Source organism: Aplosporella prunicola (genome assembly GCF_010093885.1).
Source record: "Aplosporella prunicola CBS 121167 unplaced genomic scaffold K452scaffold_9, whole genome shotgun sequence".
NCBI lineage: Eukaryota > Fungi > Ascomycota > Dothideomycetes > Botryosphaeriales > Aplosporellaceae > Aplosporella > Aplosporella prunicola.
This window is the reverse complement of record NW_022983537.1, coordinates 983,362-1,005,000: the sequence shown is the minus strand read 5'-3', so window position 1 is coordinate 1,005,000 and position 21,639 is coordinate 983,362. Positions and strand designations below refer to the sequence as shown.

At 57.4% G+C, this 21,639-nt stretch overlaps 7 protein-coding genes across 7 annotated transcripts; 5 read left to right on the top strand and 2 right to left on the bottom strand.

Moving 5' to 3' along the window:
* Positions 1 to 32: 32 nt before the first annotated feature.
* K452DRAFT_286328 (uncharacterized protein) lies at positions 33 to 1,726 on the top strand. The gene is made up of 3 exons (XM_033540275.1): positions 33 to 740; positions 819 to 909; positions 958 to 1,726. Exons 1-3 carry the CDS (start codon positions 312 to 314, stop codon positions 1,491 to 1,493), a joined length of 1,056 nt encoding a protein of 351 aa, XP_033399211.1. The 5' UTR covers positions 33 to 311; the 3' UTR covers positions 1,494 to 1,726.
* A 4,130-nt stretch (positions 1,727 to 5,856) lies between these two features.
* On the bottom strand, positions 5,857 to 6,782 carry K452DRAFT_269063 (uncharacterized protein; the record flags this gene model as incomplete). The annotated part of the gene is made up of 2 exons (XM_033538925.1): positions 6,597 to 6,782; positions 5,857 to 6,549 (listed from the first exon to the last, which is right to left on the bottom strand). Exons 1-2 carry the CDS (start codon positions 6,744 to 6,746, stop codon positions 5,857 to 5,859), a joined length of 843 nt encoding a protein of 280 aa, XP_033399210.1. The 5' UTR covers positions 6,747 to 6,782.
* Positions 6,783 to 10,293: 3,511 nt separating this feature from the next.
* Positions 10,294 to 11,782, top strand: K452DRAFT_225286 (polysaccharide lyase family 1 protein; the record flags this gene model as incomplete). The annotated part of the gene is made up of 2 exons (XM_033536736.1): positions 10,294 to 10,707; positions 10,772 to 11,782. The coding sequence occupies 2 exons, from the start codon at positions 10,294 to 10,296 to the stop codon at positions 11,780 to 11,782; spliced, it is 1,425 nt and encodes a 474-aa protein (XP_033399209.1).
* Positions 11,783 to 12,655: 873 nt separating this feature from the next.
* On the top strand, positions 12,656 to 15,133 carry K452DRAFT_297222 (uncharacterized protein; the record flags this gene model as incomplete). The annotated part of the gene is made up of 2 exons (XM_033541999.1): positions 12,656 to 14,441; positions 14,496 to 15,133. The coding sequence occupies 2 exons, from the start codon at positions 12,656 to 12,658 to the stop codon at positions 15,131 to 15,133; spliced, it is 2,424 nt and encodes an 807-aa protein (XP_033399208.1).
* A 1,991-nt stretch (positions 15,134 to 17,124) lies between these two features.
* K452DRAFT_216744 (uncharacterized protein) lies at positions 17,125 to 17,628 on the top strand (the record flags this gene model as incomplete). The annotated part of the gene is made up of 1 exon (XM_033536260.1): positions 17,125 to 17,628. A coding segment is annotated over one exon (504 nt), but the record flags the coding sequence as incomplete, so codon positions are not given.
* Positions 17,629 to 18,887: 1,259 nt separating this feature from the next.
* Positions 18,888 to 19,755, bottom strand: K452DRAFT_171892 (uncharacterized protein). Its single transcript, XM_033535804.1, has 2 exons — positions 19,140 to 19,755; positions 18,888 to 19,084 (listed from the first exon to the last, which is right to left on the bottom strand). Exons 1-2 carry the CDS (start codon positions 19,653 to 19,655, stop codon positions 19,046 to 19,048), a joined length of 555 nt encoding a protein of 184 aa, XP_033399206.1. The 5' UTR covers positions 19,656 to 19,755; the 3' UTR covers positions 18,888 to 19,045.
* Positions 19,756 to 20,089: 334 nt separating this feature from the next.
* On the top strand, positions 20,090 to 21,182 carry K452DRAFT_286325 (uncharacterized protein). The gene is made up of 5 exons (XM_033540274.1): positions 20,090 to 20,199; positions 20,278 to 20,330; positions 20,411 to 20,707; positions 20,791 to 20,902; positions 20,955 to 21,182. Exons 1-5 carry the CDS (start codon positions 20,148 to 20,150, stop codon positions 20,963 to 20,965), a joined length of 525 nt encoding a protein of 174 aa, XP_033399205.1. The 5' UTR covers positions 20,090 to 20,147; the 3' UTR covers positions 20,966 to 21,182.
* Positions 21,183 to 21,639: the final 457 nt, after the last annotated feature.

Sequence of the window (21,639 nt, the reverse complement as noted above, 5' to 3'; positions counted from 1 at the left end):
GTACGGTAGACGGTGTCTTTCACGCCTTCACGTTCCCCCTCAAACGATCGCCGCGCACAACTCCACTCTTCTCCAGCACGCAGATCGCGAGACGACTCATTAGTCAGCGGCCAGACACCCCACCGCGCGCTTTCGTCCGGAGCAGCATCACGGCTATAAAACAAACAAACCTAAGCTGAGCAAGCTCGCAACAGGACTTCCTACAAAAAACCAGAAGATCTCTCATCGACTACCTACCCACCGTCTCGATCCTCTTCCCAAAACACCAAGTCCGCTGCCGCCCGCAAACCCCACCAACCCCCACCATCAACATGACCAGCATCCCAGCAACGTACCACGCGTACCGACGCACCACAGGCCCTTCACCCCAAACCATCGAGCGCGTAACCGAGCCGACGCCCACGCAGCTCGCCCCCACCGCCGTGCTAATCCGCATCCGCGCCGTGGCGCTCAACTACCGCGACGTCGCGATGCTGCACGGCGCGTACCCGGTGCCGGTGATTGAGGGGGGCGTGCCGGCGTCGGACTGCGCGGGCGAGGTGGTCAAGGTCGGGGCCGGCGTGACGGCTGTCAAGGTCGGGGATCGCGTCGCGCCCATCTTTGATCTGAATGCTGTTGAGGGCAGCAAGGAGCCGAATCCCCGCGCGCTGGGCGGTGATGTCGATGGCGTGTTGAGGCAGTTTGCTGTCTTTGAAGAGAAGACGCTGGCGCCGCTGCCGGCGTATTTGTCGTGGGAGGAGGTGCGTTGGTGCTTTTGCTTGTTTGTTTGTTTGTTTCTGGGGGAGTGGGGCGTGCTGATTTGTGTGATGGCTGCGTAGGCTTCGACGGTTACGTGCGCGGGCGTGACGGCGTGGAACGCGCTGAACCTGCCTCACAGCGCAAACAAGGGCACCACGGCGCTCTTGCAAGGTCAGTCCTCTCTCCCACAGTTTGTGAATACATATTGACCATCCCCAGGCACTGGCGGCGTCAGCTCGTTCGCGCTGCTCCTCTGCCTTGCAGCCAACATCACGCCGGTGCTCACGTCTTCCTCGGACGCGAAGCTGGATGCCGCACGCGCGCTGGCAGGCGACCGGCCCATGCACACCGTCAACTACAAGACGCACGCGGCGTGGGGCGGCGAAGTGCAGCGCCTGACACAGAACCGCGGCGCCGACGTCGTGCTCGAGAACGGCGGCCCGGCCACCATCGAGCAGTCGCTGGCCGCGCTCGCGCGCCGCGGCACCATCTCCCTGATCGGTTTCTTGGGCGGCATGGCGCCGGATGCGCCCGAGCCGAAGGTGCTGCTGCCGCTGCTGGTCAAGTCCGGCCGCTTGCAGAGTATTTATGTCGGCTCCTGGCGGGATCAGGTTGCGCTGGGGCGGTTTTTGGAGGAGCACCATGTCAAGCTGGATAAGATTATCGACGGTGTGTTTGAGTTTGATGAGGCGGAGAAGGCGTTTGAGCGGTTGTGGTCGGGGAAGCACCAGGGCAAGATCGTCATCAGGGTTTAGTGTCAGTGAAGTGATGTTACTGCATGCGCAGATATTATAAGTATCCTGTTCGCTCACAACTTAACAACGGCTGTAGGTGTGGGCGGCTTCAATGACTACTTACTGGAAGTGAACTGGCGCATCTTGGTAGGTAGACAGTGGTAGATTTGTCTTGTACCTGCGGAGACGGGCGAAAGGATTCTCGTGCTGACACCGGCTCAGGTCGTCGCGTGGTGTAGACAGCTCCAATTCGGTCAGGGATCAATCGTCGTTGCTGTTGTAGAGGAGTGTTGTCACAAGACAGAGGCCCGCGGCGCCTGTCTTGAGCCTGATGGATGGGACCATTGACTCCGGAAGAAAGATGCGACGGGTCGGCGATGTGGACGGTGCGCAAAGTGCAGATAGATGGCCATACGGTCGTCAGTGGGAGAAACGGCAAGCTGTGTGGTATCTACGCGCTGCTTCCGTCGCCGTTCTCACCTATGCCATACCCGAACCCAGCAGGCCGAGCTCGTGCAACAACTCCTACGTGGTGCGGTCGAGGACGTGGTTTCCCGGCTTGCTACCTACAGGCCTCACTTCGCGTTCGCCTTGACAACCTCTTGTCGCTCGGTCGCCTGCGAGGTTGTCAGCTGTGTCGCTCGCCTGCTGTCTCCCACCTAGCTGTGAGGCCTGAGAGGCCTGCTGCTACTTGCGGCTCTCTGCGATTGTCGGCTCCGCACGAGAGTGTACCGGCAACGTATCTCTGTGACCTGTCGACGAGCGGGTTATCGTCGTCTACGCCACGCGACTGGGTGGTGGCCATGGACACGGCTTACATTGCTGCCTCGTACCGCATACTCGAACCCATCCTCCAAATACTCACTGATGCGCCGGGCCACCGACACGGCTTACGGATCCGTACATCGCCGCGTCATACCGCATACCCGAACGCATCCTCCAAAGACTCACTGATGCGCCAACGGCCGAGCCCCTGCACTTGCTTCTGATCAAGACAACCTTCGGAGTTAATGTCAAGCAATAAGGCAGGAAAGAGGGCTGATTGTCGACCAACCAACGCGTCTCCAGGATGTATCACGATCGCTTACATACCAGCAGCCCGCCGCGTAGGCGCTACAAACAACGGGCTACGCTACACCAAGCTGCGCCGGAGTCAATACCCGGTTCGGTCGGGAAGCAGTGGTTGTTCTGGAGCAGTGTGTTTTCTGTGGTGGGTGAGGGTGCGTGGAGCCATGGCATGTCATGCCCGGCTTTCCCGGTTGGGCGCGCCTTCCACTGGTAACTACCTTGCACACCGGTACCCTTCACCTTTCACGCAATCCTTCGCGCCGGCTTCTTGACTTCTTCACGTTGACGTCTTCCGTTCTTCGTCCACGTATCTCTTCCACACGGCTATCTAAGCACGCCTTGTCGCTCGACTTTTGCGCTCTCGTCCGTCCTTCCTTTTCTCCACGACGGCACACGGCTTCTTCAATCTTTCCACGGTTGCTTCTTCCGTCGTACTACCACAATCGCTTCTGCGATTCAGGTACTCTTCATGCTGCTCTTCCATCCTTGTTCCACGGATGGTTCGATTTACCTTCTACGGTGATTCTTTCGTCTTCGTTCTGCGCCGGCCTCTTCGACCTTCGTTCCACGGTCGCTTCTTCGATTTACCTTCCACGCTGGCTTCTTCGGTCTTCGTTCTACGTTTGCTTCGACTTCGGCTTTTGTTTCCGCGCTGGCCTCCACGTCCCATTCCAAGGTTGCTACGTCTGTTCCCTTCCACTCTGGCTTCTTTTTCCTTCAAGGTGCCCCTCCCGCACAGCTATATAAACCTTCCTCATCCCCCGACTTTCTCGCTCTCAACCATCTTCCCTTTTTTTCTTTCCACACTGACTACTTTCTCTTCCACGCTGCCTTCTCCCTGTCTCTCCCATCCCCCTCCCCCTCTTCCACGTGGCTACATTTTCGTTCAATGGTAGCTTCTTCCGTTTCCCTTCTATGGCGGCTTCTTTTCCCTTCCACGCTGGCTTCTTCTCCTTCCACGTGTCCCTCCTACACGACTATATAATCCCACCCCCCCGCCCAACAATCTCTCTCCCATCCATCCTTCCTTCATCCACCTTTTACTCTGTCCATCTTTCACTATCAACCCTTCGTCCACCCTTCTCGTCCTCCACCCTTCTCGTCCTCCACCCTTCTCGTCCTCTACCCTTCTCGTCCTCCACCCTTCTCGTCCTCCTTCCTCCTTCATCCATCCACCCATCCTTCTTCCATCTATCCTTCTTCCATCTACCCTTCTTCCATCCACCTTCCCTTCGTCCACACCTCCTTCATCCACACCTTCTTCATCCACAACCCCACACCACCCCCTGCTAAAAGCCTGGCTACTAGATTGCTCTTACGTCCACGTCGTGCCAGGCGGGAATTTCGCGGGTCGCAAGACTCCGCGATGCTAAAATGAGCATATCCTTTCGGAGTGGATCCTTCGTTAGCAAAGACGCAGGGCTTCGGTTCAACCGAAGCCTGGGCGTAGCACAGCCCGGAGCGTAACCTCCGTTATCAATCTAGCCTGGCTATTTGCTCACACCTCCACGTGGTGCCAGGCGGGAACTTCACGGGTCGCAAGACGCCGTGATGCCAAGATGAGCAGGCTCCCTAGCGCTGAACAAAGAGCGGCGACGCCAACCCACGGCGCTAGGGCAGCCGTAGCACGCCACTACTAAATGGCGAACCCCTCCCCCGGAGTACGGCGGTCTCTTCGATAGCAAAACCCGCCGGAGTAGAGTCCTCCGTCATCAAAATCTTTTGGGAGTAGAGTCCTCCATGACCTCGGGTCTTTGACCTCGGTCTAATCAAAACCATTCGGAGTGGATCCTTCGTTAGCAAGCTGCGTAGCCCGGAGCGAAATCTCCGTTATCAACTACGCCCGGCGAAAAGCTCACACGTCCCCGTCGTGCCGGGTGGGAACTTCTCGGATCGCAAGATTCGAGATGCCAAGATGAGCTACCCTTTCTTTGTCGTGACTTTGTGTCCTGTGGTTTTGGATGGCGAACGAAGGCGGCGGTTGCACGGTCGGCTGTCGCATGTTGGTGGTGGATGGCACGTTGGCGCGGTGGAGGTTCCGTGGCGGGCGGACGGGCATTCTGAACAGGTGTCTACGTATGTATGTAGGCTGTAGAAGCAAACAACGAGCCGAATTCTTTGCATCTGTCAAACATCAAACACGCTTGTCCCTATCAAAGAAGACCAAACACACACGCACACCCTCTCTTTCTCGCCCTTTCAACCCTCCTTAATGAACGTGACCTCATGCAAACAACGAACGCGTGTCTCCACACGAAACACCATGCTACACTGACTCACGCACTGCCTCCGCGGCCTTGCTACATACCTGCCTACGCCGTCAATGTTCCAGCCTGGCATGGCATCTCGCATTCCCTCCCCAGCCAGCTCACTCCAGCATAAGAAAGCACTGAGCGACCGTGCGAGACAAAGCTGTTGAATAACCAAGCAAGGACACACACTTCCTTTGCCGCGGACCGCGCCTTAGTGCACCCTCTTCTGCACACCTCCACGCGCTTCACTACCGCCTAGTCGGCTCAAAGGCGATGTCGATGCTAGATCAGATGCGCCCTTTGCTATTTTGCTGCGATGACTTTTTCGCACTGCTCAGCGATGCGGTTTCAGTGATATGTATAAACAATACAGCCGCATGTCTTGCAGTTTTTCACCTCTGGTAAGTCAGACGTGAAAGACTACATGAGAGGTGGGCAAGGAAGCCGTTGGGCTCCGCTTCGTTGCTACCTACTGTACGTACGTATGGGGTGGACCTGTGCGCAAGGTGTTGTATGTATAGTATATACAGTATATACAGTGCGCATGTACAAACAAAACAGATATATATATAATACAGAGAGAGGCTGCAGACGCTAGCCCGCGCAGCCGCAGCAACCAACCAACCCCCCAAGAAAAAGGGAGGCACTCCAGCCCCCTCGGACCAAGTACCCAAACGCCACAACAGCGGGCCATTACGCCCAATTCCATTCCCAGCCAAACACCATAAACCCCCATCATCATCATCATCATGATCAGCCACATATACATCATCAAGCCATAGAAAAGCGGCTTCCATCGCTCTTTTGTTTCAAGCTGACGTCGCGCTCGCTGTCGTCGTCGTCGGCCAGCATGCTCTTGAACGTCAACTGCGAGCCGAACGGATCCGTGCCGACGCGCACCATGGTGCCCACGAAGCTGTCCGAGGGATGGCAGAGCTCGAAAGCGCCGCTGCGCAGGTCGCGGGGCACGGGGTTCTGCTTCGGCGACGAGAGCAGCGAGTCAGCTGGGGTGCCGCCGAAGCAGTGGCGGAAGAGCGGGCGGAGAGTCTGTATGTGTGTGCGTGTTAGCTCGTCTGTTGGTTTTGTTGGTGGCAGAGTGACAAGTAGGGGCGTCTTACGCTTCCGTTGGCGGCGACCATGCCGATGCCCGCTTCGGCGTAGCAGTAGGTTAAGATGGGACAGATGTTGTAGAAGAAGTCTTCGGTGGCCGAGAGGCCGATGTTGTACTTGAGGCGGACGAGAACGCACACGCTGGCGAAGATTCCGAAGCCGAGAAGGATGCAGGATGCCACGCGGGTGTTGCGGTTGAGCTGAATGTTCCACAGCAGCGGGATAGGCAATAATGCGCAGGTCAAGTCGAAAGCCACGTTGACACCTGCAACGACATAGCTGAAGACGGTGATGATTTCGCTGGAGGCGCAGTGGCCGTCAGGAATGCTCTTGTCCCAGGCATAGCTGATGGGCTTGCACATGGCGAAGAGATAAATCAATACGACAAGCAATGTGATCGACTGCAGCGCCATAACGCTGCGCAGAATCCACACATACAGGCGCTTGCTCTCCGCGATTCGGACTAGCATAAGAGCAATGCTGGGTTTGGCCAGCAGCATCGCAAGGCAATACGACACCTCAAACATGAAAAAGTCCTGGAGTGCAGCCTTCTGGCCCTCGAGGCCGCCATGGAAATTCTGGACATGCGCCCCGATGCCATGTATTGCTGCACTGATACACGACGCCGATAGCCATGCGAAAAAAGGCTGGGAGCGGTAAGCAGGGGCCGTGCTCGTAGATGCGGAAGACCAACGGCTGAGAAGAGCATGCACCAATCGTCCACGCCCCACGTACGGCTAGTCCAGCGGACATAGCAGCGCACGAACAGCGTACAAAACGCGAATGGAAGGATGGTGACCACGCAGATAAACAAGTGCGTAGACCTGTCGTAAAGTTCGATCATGATGAAGGCAGTGTTCAGCTCGTGCACGAGCCTTTGCCGGATCGGGAAATTCGAGGAATTTACTAGTGGTGGAGGCTGGCGAAAAAGGAGCGAGGAGGACAGAGTCAAGAAGATAGCCTTGGAATGAAGAATGAGGGACTGCGGTGGGAAAGATTACAGAGAGAGAAAACAAGGGTTTGCTATAGGAGATCCTCCCATCATGTACTCCAAGCCCAGACTAGGGAGCGGAAGTTTCCTCACGGCTACGTGCACTGCATGGCCCTCGCTCCCAAGGATAGATATGTTTCGCTCCATGTCATTCGTCAATTTGGAAGAAAGCCGTTGCTAACCTTTAGGACGTGCGGGCTCCAGACTTGAGCCACACCAGCGGACATGCGCCCAGGAGGACAATACGCCACACACGCAGTGTCCGTCGAACTCTGTCAGCGATGTCGGAGGAAGGGAGAGTAATCTGTCCCTCGCGATGCCGAAGCCTATATTTTTTTCCTGGCTTGTGCGACAGGGCGATCACGCAAATGCGGGGGATCAGAGGTGATCTTTCCGGCCATGTGCACGATTCGATCTCGAGAGGCTGATCGAACAAGATCATCCTCTCGTCCACGCGACAGCAGCCACGAATCGGACCGGCGGTATCCATCGCATGAGCTCCAAAGCATCCCGCACCTATAATCGCGCCACTGAGGATCCCCCGCGCACGAGTACGCCGAAGCTAATGTAGAGGAGCGGCAACGTGATCGTGAGATGTTGCCTGTTCTGTTGGCGCATCGGATCTCGGGGCCGGGCTCGCAGGGCTGGTGGCTCAACCACTCACAGAACTGCCTTTCGCAACGGTCCAGAGCGGCTTTGTATGAGGACTTTAGGCGAGCTCGCGTGGTTGGTTGATGAAGACGTTCTCCGAAGGAAGTGTGGTCGAGGCCTTCGCATCGGCGACAAGTTTACGCGGGACAGAGCATCTGCAAACGTCATCGCCCTGCTAAGCAAGCCTTATGAAGCCTCCGACGCCCGCTGACGCAGATAGGTCTTCGTGGTTATTCGAGTCTTCCTTGTCGTAAAGAACGATGGTTTCTGGAGTGCTTCTAGAACCTAGATGGACAGATCGTGGCTGATTCGCTACTGCATGAGCCGCTCCTTATGCAGATTGAAACAACGGTTTCATGGTATTCGTGTTTTCATGCTGGTATCGGCCTGCATCTTTACGGCGCTTGAGCTAAAGTCTACCTTGTTGATTGTTCGCCAAAGGAGACTCAACAAAGACAGGGCGATCATACTATTGGAAATTTCAGCATGATCGGATTCCAACAGCATATCGAGCACGGCCTATGGCTCTACCTGGTATTCAAAGGTCTTTTCTTCCGAGCTACTCCGGAGTAGCAGCTGGGTTTCGGGCCAAGGGCTGTCTTCATGTACGTCTGAAAGCCCGTCCAGCTCTTGTCAGTCTGACAAATTGACATGCCTCGGTAGTCCAACATCTACGACGTATGGGCGCATTTCAGAACCGTCGAGACTTGGTCTGCTCAAGTACTTGTCGGTCCGCAACAGCGAATCCCCACTTAACAGGAAATTGCAACGTTCCATCTCTTTTTATTCATCTCAAACTCTTCCTCGAGAAACTCAGCCTGACACGAAGTATGAGCGATTGCCAAACAGAAAAGCAAATCTTCGTCGGTACCCGATGATGAATTGAGGTCAAGTAACAATTGTCGTTGTGGGGCGAGACAGCGGTGGTGGCGCCGCAGTGACGACGGGACCGGTGGGTTCATTGGCGGCTGTTTCAGATGATGTGGACCTTTCGCGGAGAGGCGTGACGCCAAATCTGTCTGCTGCTATCGTTGTCATTCCTATCGCTTGCTGTCGAAGCCGGGAAAAGAAGGAATTTATGCGGTTGTAGGAAGGTAAGAAGGCAGCAGACCTTGTCGCGGATACTTGCGGAAGCGACGCGGGACATAAGACACACCATGGAGATGCTTCCGCAACGGAAGCCGCGATCTTTTACGAAGATCAACCCGAAAATTAACTCTTCATTAAATCTCGTCCAGATTACCACCACCGTCACCGCTATTCTTATTGTTGTTTATTTCATCACTGTTATCGGGTCCTTAATGCCCCTCAGCGTATCACTCCTACTATCACCTATTTTAATCTTATTGCTCTAAACATCTTGCTCATAAACTCTATTTTTACCTATCCAGTACATCCAAGTCGCTATACAGTACCCAAACGACCCTCTTCCCAACAACATAGCCACCCCTATATCCAGGCATACTCACACAGCCAGCGCAACTACTTCCGGAAAAATAGCAAGAGTCGCCTATATCCCGCGTAAAATCTGCTCTAAAAAGTTTTATTTAATTTTACCTATTTCCACATCTTCATTATCAGTGTTAGTCCTTTTTACTGGTGTTAGAAAGTCGTGCATCGTCGCGGTTGGTCTTCTTTCCAACCCCCCGCAGCCACTCACGCAGCCTTTCATGCAGCCGCAAACCAGCTGCGCTCGAATCAAGCCGACCAGATCGCGGGTTTCGCTGTCCATGGCCATGGTGTAAGAAGAGGAGGTGGTGAAGGCAGTGAATGGCAAACCCCGCCTTGCCACGCCATACCGCCGACGCATGCACGTCTCCATCAACCCACCGATGCAGGCAGCGCGCTACAAACACACAAACACCAAAGTCACCAGGCACACGACAACACGACACTCTTCTGCGCGTCTCCGCAACATAAGTGGCACCCTTTCCCTCCAAACCAAACAAGGCCTCCCCGCGGGCTCAAGACCCGATCCGAACCTCGCCACAGCAACGCAACGCATCGCAACGCATAACCGCCTAACGCAGCGGAACAAACATCTCGTATTGGGATCTCTTTCCCCTCCCTCATCGGACGGGCATGTTCATGCAACGCCGACGGAGAAGGCATCCCAGCGGCGCAGTTTCCCCGACCATCGACGCACGCGCCACGTTTTCCCGTCCGTTCGGCAGCAAGCGAGCGAGAAGGGGCCGCAGGCTCCAGGGGCCGAACAGGCGAAGCGTCTACAACTGCCGACGCACAAGATGCAAGATGCAAGACGCAGCAAGCACACCCACCTACACAGCGGCCTCATTGGCGGGCCGCAAACGCCTGCGATTACCGATTCGAGCGGGCTCCGCGTCGCTTCCCCTGATGGATGTGGAATCAAGGTTAGAAATTAAAGCCGGGGCCTTGCGACGGATCGGCGAGCCTGAATACTGAGGCCCCGCCCGCCGTACTACATAGAAACAAGCGCGCCAATGGGCGCGTCGCGTTAATCTATCTCGAAACGGGCACGTCGCCTCGAGCTCGAAACGTCGAAACATCCGCATAGTGTTGTTTGTAGGCGTCGGACGAGGATCTCCGGCGAGGGGTGCGCGCTGCTTTGCATATATAAGATGAAGAAGACATTTATGGGTGCTGTTTCCACTGCTGTTGCTGCTGCTGCTACTGCTGTCGTCTTTCGTTTATTTTTCCAGCAATAACAACAACGCCCACGCTCATTATGGCCGACTCGACCAGCGGCCCGCGCGGCCTGCTCGCGCTCATGCTTCTGCCCTGCCTGGTGCAGGGCGCGCTGAAGCCGTACACGGGGGCGGCGCCATCTCTGCCGGATCGCGCGCCGTTCGGCTTCGGGTCCGCGGCGACGGGCGGCGGGGAGCCCACGGCCAAGAACACGTACCTGGTGGACAACATGCCGGACCTGCGCGAGGCATTGAAGATGGACACGCCGCGCGTCGTGTACGTCAAGGGCGAGATCGCGGGCGCCCAGATCAATGCCAGCTACACGGCCGACTGCCAGTACTACATTGACGAGGGGAAGCCCGAGTTCAACTTCACAAAGTACGTGCAGAGTTATGATGACGATTATATGGCGGATTTGAAGAAGGCGGCCGAGGCCGGCTCGGAGTTTGAGGGCCAGAATGCCACGGAGCTGCTGAGCTTGATGAACCATCAGAATGTGAGTTTTGCGCTTTGCTGAGGGAAGAGTGGGTTGTGAGTTGTTGCTGATATGGCTATTGCAGGGATGGCGCTCGGCAGTGCAGAATGTCCAGAAGAAGTACGAGTCGATTGACGTGCCGGGCAACCTTACCCTGATCGGGTGGGACAAGGACGCGTACCTGCACGGTGTCAGCCTGAACTTCAACGTGAAGTCCAACATCATCATGCGGAACCTGCGGCTGTCGTCGCCAAAGGACTGCTTCCCGGCGCCCGAGACGTTCCCGGGCTCGTGGAACGCGCGGTACGACGCCGTGTCGATGGTGACGACGCACACAGTGTGGTTCGACGGCAACATCTTCGAGGATGGCCCCGTGGCCGTGGCGCCGGAAAAGTTCCTTGGCGGCTGGGAGGTCGACCGGTACGATGGCATGTTCGACGCCGAGGACGGGTCGGACAACATCACCTTCTCGCACAACATTGTCGCGAACCACCACAAGTCGCTGATGTGGGGTGGAGGAGAGAAGGAGGGCGACCGCGACATTGGCAAGATGCACTTCACCATGTTCGGCAACCACTTTATGAACTCGCTGAGCCGCAACCCGCTGATGCGCTTCGGCACCTTCTACATCCTCAACAACGTCTTCGCCATGCACACCAGCGACAACAGCTCGTACAACCCGAACTTCATCTCGCACTTTGGCGTGTACAACCAGAGCCAGGTGCTGCTGGCAGGCAACGCGTTCGAGCACGACGACGCCAAAGAAGCAAGCCGCATCTTCGTCTACTCTGACCTCGCGACGCCCGAGAACCCCGCCAAGCTGTGCGTGCCGGCGGACTTGGCCAACGCGCCCTCGGCGCTGAAGGCCTTCACCACCGGCAGCACGCTCAACGGCGAGGCGCTGAACCTGACCGAGACGGCCGAGACGGCGTTCGCGTCGTACATCAAAGATAGCGACGACTCTGTTGCGGGCGGGCTGGCAACGACGTGCGAGGGCTTCACGGCGCAGGAGGTGCCGCAGAGCTTCAAGAGCGCCGACGAGGTCGCTGCGTATGTCAAGAAGAACGCGGGGCAGGTCGGGCGCGCGGTGCCGTAAGGTTGCATAAGTGCGGGCGATGGTGCGGAGGTGGGTTCCGTGGGTGTGGTGCTTTTTAGAGTGTTGACAGACTCGCTTTGCTGCTTTGGGGTGCTTTGTCCCCGGCCAATGACAGTGCTGTACCTGCATATGTAGAGTACGATCGATCTGGATTGATGGAATGATGGAATGAACGGTTCCGTGTCGCGCAGATTGACAATAAGACGTGATCGCGACGTAGACCCGTCAGGCCATACCTACGTACGAGTAACTACGTCGTGCACGCCATCGCGTCTAGAGCAACCCAGGCACCCAGGCACCCAGGCATCGCAGCCCAACCTTAGCGAGCGGCCCGCAGACGACAAGCTTCTCACCCGTAGGTAAGCGGCACAACGGCACGGCACGACGCGGCGCAACCGGCAGCAACGCAAACGCAAACACAAGCGCAAGCGCAAGCGCAACGTAAAAGAAAAAAGATAAAAAGAAAAAAAGAAAAATTCTGATTCGCACAGGTGAGGTGGGCCGTTGCAGACGAGCACGCAATAACGAATGGAACCCGCGCCAGCAGCCAGTGGTTATCGATAGCGCGGACCCGAGCACAACGGCACAAAGGGCGCGCGCAATTGGTCAGCAGCACGGCAGCGCAGGCCGACTATTACCAGTTTGGGGGGTCGAGCCGACGCAGTCGTGATGGTGTTATCGGCGTGGTGGGTAGTCGGCGGTGGTGTGCTTGGTATGGCCGGGTGTATAAGAGCGGGTGTGGAGTACCACGGCTTTGGAGCAGGGTCTTTTTTTTGTTTTGCCATTGATTGCTTCAATTGCATCTGAGCGTGCTCAATTGAGGCTGGTTGCTCTTGCTGCTCCGATTTCGGTTTCCTTTTCCTCTACACAGTTATGCGGGCTCTTTTCGCCAAGAGGCAGCCGGCGTCGCGAGCACCACAGGACGTACCAACGGAACAAAACGACGACGACGTCATTGCACATGGGCCGCCACACCTGGAAGGGAAACCCACAGAGAAAGAGCAAGGAGAGGGCGAGGACGCGCTGAAGAAGGGCGCCAGAGTCGAGACCCATGGCTCCAGCAGCGCATCCAGCTCGTCGCGGGCAGACGCGGAGCCCACGGGCGAGAAAGCCACCGAGGACGCCGACGCCGCAGACCCCGAGCTCCGAGACATTCCCCGCCAGGTGCGGCAGATGGTGTCGCTGGAAGACGACCCGGCCGCGCTGACCATTACCTTCCGCTATTTCCTGCTCTGCTTCATCTTCATCCCGCCCGGGGCGTTCCTGTCGCAGATGTCGACGTACCGCACCACGTCGGCGCCGTATTCGGTGTTGTTCGTGCAGATTGCCTGCCACTACCTAGGCGCCTGGCTCGCGAAGGTGCTGCCGGACAAACGGGTCGGGATCCCGGGGACGCAATGGGGGTTTAGTTTGAACCCTGGGCCGTGGAGTGTGAAAGAACACGTGCTTGTGACCATTTCGGCGGCGTCGGGGGCGACGAGCAATTTGGGGAGCTCGCCAATCAGCATTGCGCCGCTGTACTACAACACGGACGTGTCGCCAGGAGTGGCCATCTTCTTCATGTTCAGCATTGTGTGGCTGGGCTACTCGCTCGCGGCGCTGGCGCGCCAGTTCCTCATCTACGAGCCGTCGTTCGTGTGGCCGCAGGCGCTGATGCAGTCGACGCTGTTCAACTCGTTCAAGGCCTCAGCCGAGGACTCGCGGATGGGACGGCGGCGCATGCGCGTCTTCTTCTGCTGCCTGGGCGGCATGATCCTCTGGCAGTTCTTGCCCGAGTACGTGTTCCCGTTCCTCAGCTCGCTGGCCTTCCTGTGCTGGGTCGCGCCGCGCAATGCCACGGCCAACTTTGTCGGCTCCGGCCTCGGCGGCATGGGCTTCTTGAACCTGAGCCTTGACTGGAGCAATATTACGTCGAACATCATGCTCTACCCCTTTTGGACGCAGGCCGTCATCTTCGCCGGCTTCGTCTTCAGTGCCTGGATCCTTCTCCCCGCAGCCAAATATGGCGGACTCGGCTCCGATGACACGCGCCCGTTCCTCATGTCCAATGCTCTTTTCCAAGCCAATGGTTCCAAATACCCCACCTCCGAGCTCATCACGCCCAGCCTGACGCTGAACGAGACCGCACTCGAGCACTACGGCCCCCCGCTGCTCGGCACGCAGTATATCTGGAATTTGTTCTTCACGTACGCCGCCTACACGTCGTCGTTTTCGTGGATGTTTTTGTTCGGGTGGCCGAGCATCAAGGCCAGTTACGTGCGCGTGCGGGACCGCTTCCGCACGCGTGGCTCCGTGAACGCAACAGACCAGTACAGCGATCGGTTGAATATTCTTATGCGCCCGTATAAGGAGGTGCCGTTGTGGTGGTACGGGGTCCTGTTTTTGACGCAGTTCGTCGCCATGCTGGCCATCCTGGGAACCGGCAACATGTTCATCCCCATTTGGACTTACATCGTTGCAGTAGTCATGGGCGCCGCTATTGTGTTGCCATTGGGCTGGTTGTACGCTGTCTGCAATTATCAGTTGGCTATAGGCGACTTCAACGAGTTGCTCTTCGGCTACATGATCAACGCTATCTCAGGGCATAAACACCCAGCCGGCGCAACCACTTACGGAGCTATTGCAGGCGATGCCTGGTATAGGGCTCAATATATCCTCCGTTCGTTTTATTTTACTCCTCTGTTGTTCAGTATTAGCACTAATATCATTTTAGAGGACCAAAAAATCGGACATTACATGCATGTCCCACCACGCCTCGTCTTCTTCTCGCAAATCTTCGGCGAACTGATCGGCATTCCCATCAACTACGGCACAATCCAATGGATCATCAAAACCAAGCGAGACTTTCTACTCGGCACCAAGACGGACCCACTGCACCAATGGTCGGGCCAAACACTGACGGGGTACAACTCCAAAGGCGTGCAATACGTGCTAATCGGGCCGGCACGGATGTTCTCGCAAGCAATCTACAACCCTTTGCCATGGGGATTCCTGGCCGGCTTCGGCGCACCGATAGTGCTGTACCTTTTGCACCGGTGCTTCCCGCGCGCGCGGTTCGACCTCTGGAACGTCACCATTTTCGCGGCGACGGCGGGCTCGTTCTACGGTAACTTGAGCACGGGCTACGCGTCCAAGTTCATTGGCGGCTTTGTCGTCATGTACTGGGCGTATCGCCATCGGTTCGAGCTCTGGAAACGCTATAATTACGTTATTGCGGCGGCGTTTGATGCCGGGTTCAACTTTAATATGTTGCTTGTGTTTTTGTTCTTTGGCTCGGGCAAGCAGATCTCGATGCCGAATTGGTGGGGCAATAATGAGACGTCGGTGGAGCGGTGCTTTGCGCTGGATTAGGGCAGCAGAGAGGGCTGCGTGTGTACGGGGTGTTGAGGGATGCCGTTCAGAGCTACTTTGGGCCCGCTTGCGCCTGTTCGTTGTGCCTGGAGATCAGTGCTGGCGGAGGTGGCGGCGGCGGTGCTGCAGAGCCTGCTTTTGCCTGAGGCTGGAAGGAGGTGGGGAGTGTCTCCGTCTGGACGGCGCTGCAGACCTCGACGATCACACATTTTGGGGCGACACGGCCTGCGCTCAAGCCTTTGCTACCTTTACATACACCGCGTTTCCTACAGCGCATCGCTGGTCGGCAAGGGCTTGTCCGGTGCTGGACGCTGGGATACTACGAGCACGCTTAGCGCACTACCCGCATGCCAGACCTGCATGTCGCACATGCCCACGCCGAGCCGTCTCGCGGCATGCACGACGCAAGGAGGAGTCTGTTTTTTCTTGCCATGCGCGGCAGGGAATGGACACCGGGGGCGGGATGAGGCATAGAGGAGCGTAGCCTAGCAGGCATGCTAGATCCGTCGCCTGAAGGTGGGATGTTTGGCCGGTATGCCGGTAGGATGGAAGAAGCATTGCTGCTTTGCTGGGGAGTTACGGTTTGGTCAGCTCTGGTACGGGGCGCGTGGTGGTGAGGAGTGAGGAGGGATACTATTTGTTTAGCGATGCTCTCTATATGATTAATGAACTGCGAAAATGGCACTGGATAAGTTGTCCACCCCACGTGATAACGTACCTGTAAAACTACATGATATAGTCTCTACTCTTAGATAGTTTATATCTTTATCTCTTTAAAAGTACCTTTAACCTCTTCGAATGTTTTATTTTTGTACCCTTATAGTGTATCCTAGGACTCGTATATATTTTTACCGTTGTATCTTTTTGAATACTATTATACCTTGTATCTTTTTGCTTATGTATAGTCATATAGTGCTTATTGGCTGTAGTATAATAGACTGATTATAACTGCCTAAGGAGTACTCTGTAGATATCGTAGATTTTACTTAACATGTAGTTGAGAGGCAGGCAAAATCTGTTCCGTGCTGTGGGATTAATTACTGCGGACGATTTTGTCCCTATGTTTTCAAAGTAAGAAGTTGGGAGACAGCAGAAGGACGGAGATGGGAGCGTAGCAACAGTCGACGAAGAGACAGACGCAGGTGAGAAATGAAATTGAAGGAGAACGATGGTGCGGCGTTGCAAGACTTGATGTTGCGCAACTTGCACGCGTAGCAGAAAACGGCAATAATCCTACGCGGTGGTGCCTAAAGTTACTTACGTGGTCCTTAATCAAACCTTGCTGATAGTCATCATCGAGTGAGACGAATACTCTACGAGACCAGTAAGCATCTCGGCCATTTGCACGTGCTGGAGACCAAACAGTCGTTTGAACAACACCACGTACGCAGTACTACACTGGGCACTGGCGACATGTATGTAAGAACAGCAAGGGAAAATGACTGCGGTTCGTTCCAACACCAGGTGCCACATGGCACAGACGACGAACTTGGGGTCGACTTGATCCTACGGAGCGCACAGACACTGCTGCTGCTGCTTGCGCAACGACAGGCCATCAACGAGCAAAGAGCAGACAACAGAATCTAGGTCAGTCGACGGGGACATGGCATGGAACGATGGACGTTCGGATCGCTCACGTCAGAAGTTTCCACCCTCGCCACCAACAGGTTGGGCCCAAATCCCCGCTGCCGATCCACGCGCTCCCTCTCCTCGTGCAACAACGCTCACGAATACGGCCACTATACTGGGCCGCCCCGGCCGCCGAAAAGCCAAAAAAACTCAGCCGTGCTGGCACGCAGCAAGCGTACCCAAAAATAAGCCACCTCCCCCACTGACTCAGCCCCGCGCGCCCCCCAACGTATATAGCGGGGACGGATGGCTTGCCTGAAACCCGGAACCTTTTGCTTTTCTTTTGCGTCACTGCTTTAAATACTACTACTTATTTACCTATCTCTCGACAGCATCCTGAAAGCACAACTACCACTGGCGCCATGTCGAAACGCACCGTATTCACCACCATCACGCCCCTGCCGCCAGGCATCGGGCGCGAGACGGTCATGGAAACCCTCCACTCGCACGTCGAGATGATAGACCTGAACCCGCTCGTCATCGAGCGCCATGTGCGCACGCCGCCCGCCGACGCAACGCCCGAAGAAGCCGGCTGTATCTGGTACAGTCTCACGGACCGCGTCTCGTACATGCCCGGCGTCCGCGGCAAGGTCACGTACGACGCCTGCTTCCACGACCTGGCCGACGGCGTGCAGACGCACGTCTTCGCGCCCCTCGGCCTCGACATCAAGGAGAAATGGTCCATCGGCGGCAGCCTGCCGGGCGAGTCGGCCGCGCCCGTCGAGCTCGGTCTCGACATCCCGCGCGAGGGCCTCTACCTCCGCGAGGACTGCGACATGCGCTGCAACGTGCTGATGACCAAGTTCGTCAAGGGCACGCTGAAGCGCGCCCACGCCGTCCTGGTCGACCGTCTCGTCTTCAAGGCCGGCCTCACTGAGATCGCTGGCGCCACGCCCAAGCGTATCTCTGTCGGCCAGCGCACCGCTAGCAGCAGCGCCGCCAGCACCTCCGACCATTCCGAGCCCTTTTCCAGCCCTGGCTTCCCGCCCTTTAGCGCCCGCAGCAGCTTCCAGAGCGTCGTGTCTTCAGCGCCATCGCAACCGTCGCAGCCCGCGAAGCCCTCGAAGCCCTCGAAGCCCGTACGGCACTCCAGCCCTCCAGGACCGCACCACTTCGCCGTCGAGCTCGAGGCCCACATCCCCTCCATCACCACCACGCCCGCCGCGTCCGCCAAACCTTCCGCTCCCGAAGCCAAACCACCGAAAGCCACACCCCCGTCCCTCCCACCACGGCACTCCGCGCCCGTCCCACCCCGCCCAACGAGCCCAACCGCCGCCGCCGCCGCACCACCCATCCCCCCCAAAACCACCGCACCGGGCTCCCAATCCCCCATCATCTCCGCAGCACCACCAGCACCTCCAACAGTAACAGCAACAACACCCGCACCAACCGACCCCTCCCTCCCAAAATACGAGCCCGCCAAATACGCCGCCTACACGCCACCGCTCAACTCCTCGCCGCCGAAAACCCAACGACAACACGAGTACAAAGCGTACACGCCGCCGCCGCCGCCGCCGCCGGGGCGCACGCTGCAGCGGCACAGCTACGCGGCGTATCGGCCGCCGCCGCCGCCGCCGGCGTCGGCGTCGTTGAGGGGCCTGCCGCTTGGGCTGGGGATTGGGGACGGGGCGAGAGCGAGGGCGCGCGCGGTGTCGGATTCGGGGCCGAGGGTTGGGGTGGGGAGAGTCCCGGAGGGGGTGGTCGAGCTGGAGGGCTGATGATGAGATTGCGTGGCGGAGTAATACTAGGGGAGAGAGAGGAGGCGTTTTGGTTGTTTGGTGGGTGGCTGATTGAGGTCGAGGCTGAGGATTGGATGGGGCTGACGGGTCGTGGGTCGGAGATGCACGATTTGGTCTGTCTCGAGTCGATGGTTTGTTCGGTTACTGACTTTGGATGCCGATGAGATGTTTTAGAGGGAGATGGAGAGCGAGTCGACCCGGTCGTTGCTTGGATGGTTCCATGTCTAGCGGGTTTGAGCCGTCTGGGCTGAAATGTTCTTGTGCGAGAGGCGGACACGGCGTTACTTAACTCTTTAAATTTGTAATGGTGTAAAGTGGAGGATATACCCCAGAAGTAGACAGGACAACAAAAGACAGCTGCTCGAGTTAATACCGTTGCAACACTGCAAACTGCCACGTCCAACACAGAGGCGATCCAAACATTGATTCTCTACTCGTGTCAAACTAGATGCCGCCAAGCGCTCGACTCTAGCCGCCCAAAGCCCACCTCCCAAACGCCGAAAACGCCAATCCATGTCCAAGTGTCGTGAGCCAAGCAAGCGCTCTAGTCGGAGCCGGCATTGGCAAACTCAGCCACGTAGTACTAGCGGGAGAAGTCAGCACCAAGCCGGCAGCGTAGACGGACAGACAGCGCAGACCCGCATGAAACGAATACTCACATCCTTCAAGTCGGCGGCGACATCGTGTCTCCTTAGGGAGGGGAGATTCCAATCATTGACAGACCACCACCAGCGACGGACACGGGCGCCGACCGACTGCCCCGCGAGCTGGGACTCGCGGTTCCAGAAGCGCCAGCCCGTCAGCAGCAGCGTCCACAGCGTGCCCTGCAGCAGGGGCAGCAGCAGCTGGTCGCGCAGCGTGATGTACGCGACGCCCCAGCCCGACTGCGCCTTCTCGATGCTCTTGAGGTAGCTCTGCTCGAAGCGCAGGTCGGGCAAGGGCGGGAGGTGGTGTGGCCGTGGCGCGGGCCGCAGCACTGACAGCGGCACCTCGTCCGACTCGATGTCGGAGGGTGGCGGCGACGACGCAATCGTCACGGGCTCTTTGCCGCTGGCTGCGGTTGATGGGTTCACGTCGTGCTTGGGCGACGGGTTCGGCTCAATCGACGCCGACTGGATCGTCGAGGCTACCTCGAGGGGCGCGGGGGCCGACATGTTGGAGATGCGGCGAGGCTGCTGTTGGTGCTGTTGCGGCGATGGGGTCTCACTGGCGGCAGCTCGAGATGACGGAGCTCCATCGCCAATGCCCGGCGGGAACCTACCTTAGGTAGCTTGCGCGCTCGGCTTCCGGAAAAACGATTAACGCGAAGGGTCCAATCGTCGTCATGGAGGTCGTGGCCGCCTCACAAGACGCTCCGGCGGCCGTTGCGGGAGCAAGCAGGCCTCCGTGCGAGGGGCTTTTTGCTTGAGCGCGCCCGTAGACGTGCATTTTGTGTGAATATCTAGTGAAATAAAATCCCCGGAGTTGGTGCAGGTGCTCACGTGCGGCCACGACTAGAATCGCCCGGCCAATCTCACGAGCAATGATTGACGCCCCCCCAAGCGGCTCCTGACAGGATGGTGTGGGGCAAACCATATCAATCCAGCCCGCCAGCCTGAACCTCGACCACCACGACTCCTTTCCCTCGAGACCTACCTACCGCCAACATGGGTAACGCAAACTCGCAGATGCTGGACAATATAGTGTCGGGCTCCAATTGTGCGTGAGACGGACAACGGCGGCGCCGCAAATCCCCCAGTCCATCTTTGCCGTTGCTGACGATCGATCGCGCCCCAGTCGACCGCGAGGAAGTCGACCGCCTGCGCAAGCGCTTTATGAAACTGGACAAAGTACGCAGCACCGCCGGCGCCTTGGACGCGCGCGGCCTTCCTTGACAGGCGCCCGGCTAACCTCTTCTCCCCCCGCGCAGGACAACTCGGGCACCATCGAGCGCGACGAGTTCCTCTCGCTTCCCCAGGTCTCCTCGAACCCGCTGGCCACGCGCATGATTGCCATTTTCGACGAGGACGGCGGCGGAGACGTCGACTTCCAGGAGTTCGTGTCCGGGCTCAGCGCCTTCAGCAGCAAGGGCAACAAGGAGGAGAAGCTGCGCTTCGCCTTCAAGGTCTACGATATTGACCGCGACGGCTTCATCAGCAATGGCGAGCTGTTCATCGTCCTGAAGATGATGGTCGGAAGCAACTTGAAGGACCAGCAGCTGCAGCAGGTATGTCGTCGAGGCAGGAGAAGAAGAAGAAGAAGAAGAAGAAGTACCGAGGGCTTTGGCTGACACATGCGCGCTTCGTCTAGATTGTCGACAAGACCATCATGGAGGCGGACCTGGACCGCGACGGCAAGATCAGCTTCGAGGAGTTCACCAAGATGGTCGAGAACACGGACGTGTCCATGAGCATGACACTGGGTGAGTTTTGCGTGTAGGCGCTGCGGGGCAGGGCCGCTGACGGGGAACCCAGACCAATTCTAAGGCACCTCGTTCCTCCCTTCTACTGTTGTCAGGGCATTGGGGCAGCATGGCGTTTGGGTTTTGGGCAAGGGACATTCTTACGGCAACGAAAGCGGCATGATGACGCTATGTGGGTGGGCATGGTGGCAGAGGCCCTGTCCAAGGGGAGCAATTCATTGAGCGGCTGCGTCCACTCTGTCACTGTCTTTGGAGACGAACCTGTTCATGTGCGATTTTGGAGCACGCCTCTGTGCAGGCCGTGAGAACCCCTTACATTATTCAACCAGGAATTCGCTATCCGCCCACAAGGTGTTGGTACGAAAGAATAGGTACCGACCATGGTTCGGGGATGATAGCTTGCCCTGTAGGACAAAAAGAAACCTGGTGGATGCCTCTACGGAGAGCTATTCGATCTATTGCCATGGCGAAAAGTCGGCCTGAATCATTTGTCACTGCTGTGAGGCGACCATTTACGGTGCAAGTTGCAAGGATGCCTTTTGGGCGTCGGGGGGCGGGACAACGAATCATGACTTGGCACCCGAACCGCCGCAGGGATTCGGAGAAGCGACTCAGCTGTCATCGCATTAACGGGTACCTCTATCTCTAACCACAACCTCACTCGGGAGCAGCCGCAAAAGGACGACGCCCTCGCCGCATCTTCCGCACACGCTTTCGACCGCAGCCCGTTGCCAGGT

Coding starts and splice junctions, on each gene's coding strand:
- K452DRAFT_286328 (XM_033540275.1), top strand. CDS start 312: ATGACCAGCATCCCAGCAACGTACCACGCGTACCGACGCACCACAGGC. Junction 741..818: donor CGTATTTGTCGTGGGAGGAG/GTGCGTTGGTGC, acceptor ATGGCTGCGTAG/GCTTCGACGGTTACGTGCGC. Junction 910..957: donor CACCACGGCGCTCTTGCAAG/GTCAGTCCTCTC, acceptor GACCATCCCCAG/GCACTGGCGGCGTCAGCTCG.
- K452DRAFT_171892 (XM_033535804.1), bottom strand. CDS start 19,655: ATGTCGGCCCCCGCGCCCCTCGAGGTAGCCTCGACGATCCAGTCGGCG. Junction 19,085..19,139: donor TGAGTATTCGTTTCATGCGG/GTCTGCGCTGTC, acceptor TTCTCCCGCTAG/TACTACGTGGCTGAGTTTGC.
- K452DRAFT_286325 (XM_033540274.1), top strand. CDS start 20,148: ATGGGTAACGCAAACTCGCAGATGCTGGACAATATAGTGTCGGGCTCC. Junction 20,200..20,277: donor TATAGTGTCGGGCTCCAATT/GTGCGTGAGACG, acceptor ATCGCGCCCCAG/TCGACCGCGAGGAAGTCGAC. Junction 20,708..20,790: donor AGGACCAGCAGCTGCAGCAG/GTATGTCGTCGA, acceptor CGCTTCGTCTAG/ATTGTCGACAAGACCATCAT.